This window comes from Grammomys surdaster, unplaced genomic scaffold (genome assembly GCF_004785775.1).
Source record: "Grammomys surdaster isolate TR1022 unplaced genomic scaffold, NIH_TR_1.0 278, whole genome shotgun sequence".
NCBI classification, from domain to species: domain Eukaryota; kingdom Metazoa; phylum Chordata; class Mammalia; order Rodentia; family Muridae; genus Grammomys; species Grammomys surdaster.
In genome coordinates this window covers 13,777,571-13,787,712 of record NW_021604719.1, presented here as the reverse complement: position 1 = coordinate 13,787,712, position 10,142 = coordinate 13,777,571, and the positions used below count along the sequence as shown (strand labels likewise).

At 42.0% G+C, this 10,142-nt stretch overlaps 1 protein-coding gene across 1 annotated transcript in view; it reads right to left on the bottom strand.

The window, feature by feature from the left end:
* Positions 1-10,142, bottom strand: part of Megf10 (multiple EGF like domains 10) — a 141,630-nt gene that overhangs the window by 21,049 nt on the left and 110,439 nt on the right. The window contains exons 14-16 of the mRNA XM_028777167.1: positions 2,126-2,272; positions 826-960; positions 223-351 (exon numbers count right to left, since the gene is read on the bottom strand). Coding sequence (XP_028633000.1) covers positions 223-351; positions 826-960; positions 2,126-2,272 — 411 coding nt within the window. The remainder of the gene's footprint in view (positions 1-222; positions 352-825; positions 961-2,125; positions 2,273-10,142) is intronic.

Below are 10,142 nucleotides of genomic sequence, written 5' to 3'. Positions count from 1 at the left end.
CATTGAGCAGTGAATAAGAAAACGTTTTACAAATTGAGGTTTTTCCCAAAGAGTCACATCAATTTATTGGTAAATATTGATAGGTCATTGCATAGAGCTCTTCATTTAAAAACTATAATGCATTTAACAAATGGTCATGGTAATATATTCTTTCCTGATCATAGAAACCCTCATCATTCAGTCCTAAGACATAAGAAATCATTGTTTTCCAACAAGACTTACGTTGGGAGCAGTCGCTACCAATCCATCCTGGGTAGCACTGACAGGATCTGTCAATGGGGTTACAGGTGCCATTGTTGGTGCAGGTGCAAACACCTGCACAGTTCTTCCCAAATCTGCCACTGGGACACACTGTGAATAAACACGAGTCCAGTCAGCTCTAGTTGGAATGCACCTCACAGAACTCTGAGAATGGGAAATCATTTCCAGGGTCACACACAGCTGCCTCCTGCCTTCACTTCAGAAGGCACATACCCTAATCCAAGATGGGCTCATTTTTACAAGCACATGAAACCAAAGGCTTCATCTCAGCATCTCAAAAAGTCACTGTGGTGTTTGTAGAAATCTGAATTACAGTTTCTCATTGAGGGAGTCAAAATCCTTCCTTACATTGACTTTTCATGAGGGGATGGTTCCAATGAAACCATAAGACACAAGCAAGGGAGCTGAGAACTTTGTAACAAGGCAGTGCCTCCAATATTTGTGTTATTTTCAGAACTACCTAGAGCTGGTCATAGCAGGACATACCCGGCCTTGCGGAATTCTGAGTATGTCCTAAGGAAGCTTGATCCTCCCTATGGCTCTCCCGGGTGCCCGGGTGTTTACCTTCATTACACAGGGCACCGGTGAAGCCAGGCAAGCAGTCACACAGGCCTGTGATGTGGTGGCAGGGCCCACTGCTGTGCACACACTGCGGGCATGTCTGGCTACAGCGATGTCCATAAAAACCCGGGGAGCAGACTGCAAATAGAAACTCAGAGTTATCTTCCTGAGTTGGATTTATCCCCTGTTCCACACAGAGGTCTAGTGAAACTGGAAGAATAAGAAAACTCTAAATGATAATGGAGATTTTTCAAGCATGAAACAAGAAGGCAGCATTTAACAAGGGAAGAAGCCACTAAAACTCCAGATCTCCGGATTTCACTGGGGTGAGAGAATGTCTCATGTATACCCCACTATGTTCCTGTGGTTGGCTCAAGGGTAATCCTAAACTAGGGGATCAAAGACATTTTGTAGAACAACTAAGGAAATGGGAAAAAATGAAACTCTAAATATCAAAATCTCAATTAAGCATCGCCAAGCTGTTTTCTGATCCTTTATTCTTCAAGAACCATGATTGCCAAAAAATGATAAACACACAAGGTTTGAAGATTTTCTCCTTAAAAAATGTACAAGTTAATAACTGTGATTAGATTAGAGAGGGCGAGTAAACAGAACGCTACGGATCTGGATGCTTCCAGAGACTTTATTTGGATTTAAATATAGAATGATTACATTGAACTCTTTAATAGAAAAAGCAATTGATCTGAGAAATTACAACAGTGCATGTTATAACGGCTCACGTATTCTTTCCTGATGACATTGACCAATAGATTTAGCAATATGTTACAGATTGTTTTTCAGTTCAAGTTTTCTACGAAGCAACATCTATGGTCCCCATTTTGAACTTTCAATTCTGCTTTCCCTACAGCACTGACTTTCAGATTACTGGTGAGGTGTATGATTGCCTCAAGGCTTGGCTGATGTTGACTTCTGGTAATTGAGGTGAGGCTGATGCCAAATTGCCGAATAAAATATTTACAGGTCAGTGGATTTCTGGAACACTGTTTGTACACTCTAGGGAGGAATTGAGAATTGTGACCTAGTGATCGTGAGGTAAAGACATAGTCACTGAGAAGAAAGGGTTAACACTCCCATCTGTTAAGTTCATTCTGGAGGTTGAAAAGAGTAAAATTCTTGGGGAAGTGTTATTTGAGGACAGTTCTTCAAAGATCCCTCTTCCCTCGGCTGCCACAAAATGTCACTAGGAACTAAAGGGTGGGGCAGAGATGACTCTGTACATAATTCCCATGGAAGGGAGGTGTGGGGCTGTGTGTGCAGAAACCATTATGAAGGAGATACTTACTTCTCTGGCAAGTGGTGCCTCGGAATCCTGGTGCACATTCACAGATGCCATCATCCGGAGAACACGAAGCCCCATTTTTACAGTAGCAGGGCAGCGAGCAGTTAGGACCCCAGCGTCCCTCAGCGCACACACTGTCACAGTGTACACCTGAAACACCACACACATGACAGGGATGAGGGAGGTGCACTGTGGGCCCCTGAGGTTGCTAATACAACAATGCGGGTCGGGAATGGTGTAAAACCAACTATTTTAGACAACAGTAAGCAGAGATGGCACCAGGCTTAAATCTAGTAATTATGTGTATGCACCAAACACACAGAGTCATCCTAATATTATCAAATACATGGAACTCCCTTCTATGCAATCAAGGAGAGAACATTTATTTCACTACATTGACCTTTCTTCTTTAATAGAAAGGACCAACAGGGAGCCCCAGGGCCTTGTCTATTGAAGGCAAATTTTATCAGAAAAAGAAAATACTATTGATTTCCTACTTATGCCCCCATTTTGTCTTTACAGAGAAATAAAAAAAGGCACAAAATGATTAAATTATTTCACATGAAGGAAACCCTACTGGGGAGTAGAGAGCACAATCCTAAAACATGTCAAAGATCTAGTGTGCTGGATAAGCTGATACACTCAAATGTGTTGCTGTCTTCATCCTTAAAATTTTCATTTCACATCAGACAGATACAGGCAGAATATCCCAGCCCAATACTGTTTATGTCCTATTGTCTAAGTAACTCTTATGAAACTGTATGGAGCTATTTAACCTTTTATTTGGCAAATAAAGTCCCCTTAAACTAGTCATGACCCAATAAACAAACACCTACAGGAAGCTAATCTGGGAGGAGGAAAATAAAGCCAGTCATTACTGGAGGCAGAGGAATGTTTCATAAATTCGTATTTGAGGTACAACAGGGATCTCTTTGTTACATCCTAACTCAACACCTTCACCTGCAAAGGAAAGAGTTTTAGCTTGGGCTGTACTGGTGACTGCTGGCCTCAGAGCAAGGGGGAACAGTCATGCTCCCTCTTCTATTCCAGAAAGTTCACAGTGACCCTGCCTGGAGGACACCAGGCAGATCACACCACATTTTGCTTGTCTTTTTTGGGGGGGGAAAAGTTATTTTTCCCTGAACCTAATATGGAAGTCATTGTAAATGACCACAAGTATGTCACCAGCTGGTAGAAAGCCATTTCTGTAAAATAACAAATCTCTACTTTTTCCTGTCTCCATGTTCATCCTCCAGAAAGTCCTTAGCATGGCAAAGGCTAGAAAATCAGGCCCAACTCCATTTTGTCAAACTCAGGTTAGCAACAGACATTTATTCCAGAGGAAACCAGTTGAAGATACAACACAGATTGGGGACTAAGTGTTCCCTTCAGGATAAGTAAATGGAATGGGAGCCCACTGGTTTTTTTCTTGTGTTCATACACATCTTACTTTTCAAGGTGTTTTGAGAAGCTGAGACAGAATTGCAAATTCTGCACTCTGAATGTGAAGTACCAGCTATGGAGTCTCAGCTGATTTTTTTTTAAACCAATACCTATACCGTACAGAATCATCAGATATTCAGAGGAGCTTTGAACTCAGGAGCAAGCTGCAAATGTAAGCTCTGTTTTATATCTAAAGAAAATACTAAGAAGAGTAACCAACCTGCCTGGGGCTTCCCTCTCAATTGGAATTCAGTTTTCCACTCTCACTGTAAGCCAGGGCTCCTGTTTGACAGCCAAGGTGGTAAGGAGCCACCTGCTTCACAGATTCAGATGTCCTTGGGCATTTTGACCCAGAGCCATTCAGGCTAATCTCAAAGAGAAGCCTGAGGATGCAGAGTCCAAACAATTACTCAGATAACCTTATAACCAACCTGAAAATTAGTTCTGACTTCTCTAGGCTTTTTTTTTTTTTAATGTGGAATGGGGTTTGAGGGTTGAGACTTGGCCATTTAAGGTGACTTACTTTATCAACTGTTGGCAAAATCATATTACACTTAAATTCAGCTATAATATACTAGCTGTATTAGTCAGGATTCTCTAGAGAAATAGAACTGATAGAATAATCTCTGATATGTATACTCTGGTTTATTAGACTGGCTTGCAGGCTGTGGTCCAGCTATTCCAACAATGGCTGCCTACCAGCAGAAAGTCAAAGAATCCAGTTCATAAAACTGGATGTCTCAGTGTACACCAGAATACCAAAGAAGTAGGCTCTAATGCCAGTGAAGGAATGAACTCGCTAGGAAGAGAAAGGGCAAACAAAGAGCAAGCTTTCCTTTCTTCCATGTCTTTTACATAGCCCGCCACCAGAAGGAGGGGCCCGGATTAAAGGTGGATCCCTCACAGGTGTTTCCAGCCACTTGGGTTATAGTGGATTCTGAATGTAGTCAAGTTGACAACCAAGAGTAACCATGACACTGGCTTCGAATATTATGGGTTAACATGATTTGTGTATAAGCACACAGAGCTAGTCATGAAAAATGACTGAAGGCCAGATGTAAATTAAGTGATCGTATGCTTGGCATTTGATTTTGTTTCCCTCAGGAGACTTGTCCAGCTGGCTAGCACACCCATCTGTCATGATCAACTTCATCAAGGTAATTTCTCCAATAAGTAAAAAGCACCATGGAATAGCAAAGAGACCCACCGAGGGAAAAACTCCCCGTGTTTCACATGATAGACCCGTCATTTTGTTTCAGAGATTGCCTGCCCACAGTTGGATAAGCATATTTCAGCAGAACCAAGCGTGCTTTTTAAATAGCTTTGGTTTCTTTAGTTTTAGGATTGTGAAAGAAACTTTCTGTTGAATATAAATTGTAAACATCCCATTTTCTGTTCTTTCTTGGAAATTCGACTCTCTTATTCTGTGTAGTAAAGGAGTCATTTAGGAGATATTGACATCTAATCTATTTCAAGACAAGTATTAGAGATTCAACAAGCCCGCAGAAAAGTAGGATGCTATCTTTCCTCTGTATCATTCTTTATCCTTACTGCCCAACCTCTCCTCAGAACCTCCGTACTTCTTGCCATCTCTTTCATTCAGGGAAAGGCATGATAAATCTATTATTGCTGGGATCCTGTTTTTCCAGAGATTACTAATATTCCAAGAAGGCCCACATTTTGAGAGTCAAAGTGTAAAACTTCAGACAATGAGTCATAATTAAGTCCTGGTGATGTGTTTCCTTGAATCACCTCCTGGCATCAGGCTGTGGATGTGTGAGGCATCCTCCAAGATCAAGAGGTGCTGAAGGAACTGTGTTTGCTTTAACACCCCCATCCTCTCATTATTTCTATTGATCTCATATTTGCCAACTTTGATCAGGTTCACAAAACAGGTTTTTGTTTCCTTACTTGCAGAAGATGAAAAGTAATTTAAGTCAGTACACCTTCTAGGAGTTTAGCTAGTGCTGGCTTGTTGATGAGACATTCTCAGAAATGTTAACGCCAGGGTAACAAAGCCTCATGTCATACCTCCAGCTTTGTCTAGTAACCTGGATCAAGGAAGAGGGAAGAGAGGTCTAGGCTGAGGGAACAGTGGCCATGTGACTCAGAGTCCCAAGAAGTATGCAGAATTATTCAGAAGTATTCAGGAATTACCAACATTGGGAACAGGTGAAACTTGGGAACTAGAAATCTCAAGAGAAGCATCTGAACAGCTGTGGACCATTGGAGAATAGCTAAGAGACCCCTGCCCCTCATATCCATATGTCATGTTATGAGAGACCAATGAGGAATGGCATGGATACATTTCTGCTTTATAGGAGAGTGGATGATGGTGTGAAGAGATGAGTCTTGAAGACAAAAAGTCTAGGGACAGATTGAGATTATTGAGGTGACAAATGAAAAAAACAAACAAAAAAACCGAGAAGACATAGAACAAAACCATCCACAAGGGAAGAAGAATTCTATAGACAGATGGAGAAGATGCAGATGGAAAGTTCCTCTGTTCCCTACCCTACCCAAAACAATGCATCCTATCATCTGTGAGAGCAAGAGAGCCTGGCTGTGCTGTCTAGGACTACCACACAGGGAATGTAATGTTTGGCCCTGGGTACCAGTGTGTCTTGATTAAGAGGTGATGCTTTCAGTGTGTCTGTCTCAGGGGCGGTGTATGCAGAGAGGATGTGGGCCAGTGAATATTGGGAGAACATTTGCCCTGAATGTGGAAGCTCAGGAGGGCAGAAGCCAGAGCAGGAAGGTCCTCATGACACAGGTCCTTGTGTGCTAGCCCCTTTTCCTTCCTGAATCAGGAAGACAAACTTTTGTGGGCTGGGAGCCATTATCCGAAACTAAAGAGAAATAGGAAAATAATGAAATACTCTAAGGCAAATTTCTTTGGGATATTGACCAAAGAACAGATTACAAACTTCAAAACTAGTTGCTTTGGAAAATAATTTCTAAAATATTTGGAGGAGGGAGCAAATGGGAAGAGGGTGGGTTTAGAGCCACAAGCAGTTTTGCTCAAGAGAAGCACTTCTTTCTGATAAAATTTCGAACACTGATAAGGCGATCTTTGAGGGAGTGTTTTTGCCAGGACTGGGGACAAAGAGTCCATTGATAGGCTTCTCAAGTTGCTAGGCAATGGCTGAATGACCGTGATAAACTTCAGCTAGGCAGCACTAAAGAAATGCTCATGCGTTTAATGCCTGATGCATTAAGCCGGGGACCTCCACGGGAAACCAGCATTCCCTGGGCACTTGTGATTGCATGAATGTGGTAATAAATCATCTGGGATGTCATTATTTCCCTTCTCAAAGACATAACCCCAAATCCTCATATTCCTTACGCTAATATTACAATATCTGGCATGTTGGAAAAGAAAGAAAATTATTTGGATTCAATGTCTCAACCCTGGGCAGCAATCTACTAAATACATGTTAGAGTAAGACAGATATTTGTTAATAGTAATTGGAGTAAGTTAGTGGAGGAGAAGAACTGTGGTATCTGGTCATAAATTCACTAGTTTCCCAATCCCCAACATCATCTTCAAAGCGATGGCACAGACGGCATAGGCAAGCGATTCATCAGCGTACCACCTCTGTCCATAGTTTGTCCTAACAGAACACAGAAGGAGTTGACACTATTTTATGTCTTCCCTCCCAGAGCACAACCACCATGCTCGTGTAGAACGTGGAGACACTCAACTGTAGTTGTTGAACTGCACCTTGTTATTGGGCATTGACCAAAAAGTCTCTCTCGGTCATAGATTACAGGGAGGCTCATATCTGTAGCTGCAAGACCAGCCTGCTAGCAGTCACTGCCTGCCTTAGTACAGCTCTGGGTGAAAGCAGACAGCAGGCTGTGGGTCAGAGAGGGGAAGCTGGGGGCTTTTCTGGAGCCATTCTCACTTCAGAGACTCTGTCCATCATGTGAGAGAGAGACAGACAGGTACTGGCTCTCTACACGTCCAGACCAGAAGTGAGTCACTTGCACTTGTGGTTAATTGGGTACTTGCATGTTGACTAGACTCTCTAATGTAGTTATTAACATTAACTTAGATTTTCGATTATATGACTCTGGGATACCGCTCTCCCAAGCCCCTTGTGGTAACTATTTGGGCATTGCTGGGGGAAGGGGAGAGCGCTAAGGTGCTAGAGAGCTATGTTGGAATAGATGAACCCTTAAGTAGTTTTCATTTGTCACAGTGGTCACAGTGGGTGTTTAGGACAGAAAGGCTGCCTAGTTCTGCTTCCTGGGGGCCATGGAGAAGCTGATTTCTTGTTATTGACATGCCCACAGGTTTTCCTCTCAGGTCTCCCGTTCCTGACTGGGCTCAGGTGAGGACCCCCACCTCTGATTCCATTCTGTGTTCCCATCTCCCTGCTCTACCATGCTGTGTAATCCCACTCACTTTCCCAGTGATATCAAGGGCTGGTGTGACGTCAACCCCCTTCCAGCAGTTTACTATCCAATTTTCCTGTTCTGGTACAAAGGCATCTTTAAGCATCATCTTTCCTTTTGCCACTGCTATGAGGCTTCTGTCAAGAAATGATCCCCTGGCTCCATAATCAATGATCAGGAAGACAAGATGTACCAGATTCCACTAAACAGACTGAAGAATGCTACTCTCTGGGCTACTGAGCTAACTTTTTAAATGACAGAAAGGACCACCAAGTCATGTTGTGTAGGTAGTATTCTAGACAAGTGCCCCTGGAAGACACACAGCTCACTCCATGTGCCCAGGAGAGCATCCTGAGAGACTGTCAAATCTTTTCAAAATTTGCACAAAAAGTGCTTCGTGGATTGGTGAGAGCTCCCTCCTTCCAGCCTCTTCCCCATTCTCTTCCATTCTCCAAACTCCCATTCAGTAGGTGTTAGATGGCAACTGGAAACATGCAAATGGATAGCCGTCCCAGGTGACAGTGATCTTGGCCACAGCCGGGAACCAGGCCACAGACTACACGTGTTTACAGGCAGCTGGAATTAAATGGTGATTAGCTGTGATGCTCAGTGAGTAGGTGCTCCTGGATGACTGAACCCAGAGCAGAAAGGAAGAACTGTCAACCTGTTTTTAACATTTATTTTAGAAAGTACTTTATAAAGCCTGTCACTCCACTACTACTCTGGAAAACTGCATATCCACGTATGTCTATCTATGTAAAACTATATCTCACCTGGAATCTCTCAATCATTTCTGAAAAGCTAGTTTCAGTATGTGTGCAGTGTGTATACTGATGTGTACAAAGCCCAAGACAGCCTTGATATCTTTGATCACAGTACCACGTGCCCCACAGAACCAAAAGAATTAAAATGTATATTCTGACTACAGTAGCACTTCACTTTCCCCAGCTTTCCAACGAGATCTCTTTCTTTCCAATAAAATAATTTATTGACTTAAATTGTCAATAGACTAAGGTTTTAAATATCTGCGTATAGTGGACATGCATTTCCTTTCTTTGTGGAAGTGGTGTATTTATTTTAGAAAGAGAAGTTAGAATATTGAATGCACTTTGGGTTTCAGTTAACATTCACAGTATTACATTTTCCACCTTGCTAAAACATGCTAACATCTGTAGACAGGTTTTCCTTCATTTAAAAAATATTTGAAATTGTAATTATGTCATTTCTTCTCCTACCCTTTCCTCCCTCAAACTCCACCTTATATCCATCCTTGTTTACTCCCTTTTAAATTTGTAGGTTCTTTTTTATTTAATCATTATTATGTATATACACATACACATATATAATTTATAATACATATAATATATTAATATTTTTATATAATATTATACATATATAATTTCAATGAAGTTGTACCATTTGAGCTGACAAGGCCCTCCCTCCCCTAGTCAAGAACCATGAAATATAGTCCTGTTTTGAAAATTTTCAGTTCCTTTAGGAAGATACAAACCTGAGATAACACTGAAAGTTTTGGGTGGTGATGACTCCAGGTTAAGAAACCAGACTTTCTTCAAAGATGAGGTGACAGCTGTGCAGTCTGTGTATACTGATGTCCTCCCCTCTGCCTCCAGTCTCTCCTTCATGGCCACCCCTGCCTGTGTCCTCACTGATTGAATACTTTGTGCCACGTTTGTTACCTCAGTCAGAGGAATTGCCTAAGCCCTGTTCCCTGTCATTACATCAGACTGGACCCTCTCCAGCAGGCGACCCCTCATATGACACGTAGAACAATCTCAGCAACAAAGAAAAGACACCAATCCCTGGCCTTCCCTGGGCTCATGGTAATGATTTGGCTGAAACCTGGCTCCTTGGTGAGAAACAAAGCCTCCTTCCTGTGGTGAAAACAAATCTTAACAAGGAACGTACTAAAATGAAACTCGTCATTTAAAAAAGAGGAGTCTATTCATGGTCGGGAATGAAATGATGTCTTATGTAAATATTACGCAGAAACTGTTCTTTCTATTTAGAAAGTGTAATCCAACTCTCATTCCGAATGTGATGTGTTTTTAAACGTACTGAAATTGTCCCCCCACATGCACACATACATATGTTTGCTTGTGTGGGGAACAACCTTTCAGCAGGCTCAGTGACTGACAGCTACTTATAAACCCAGCCC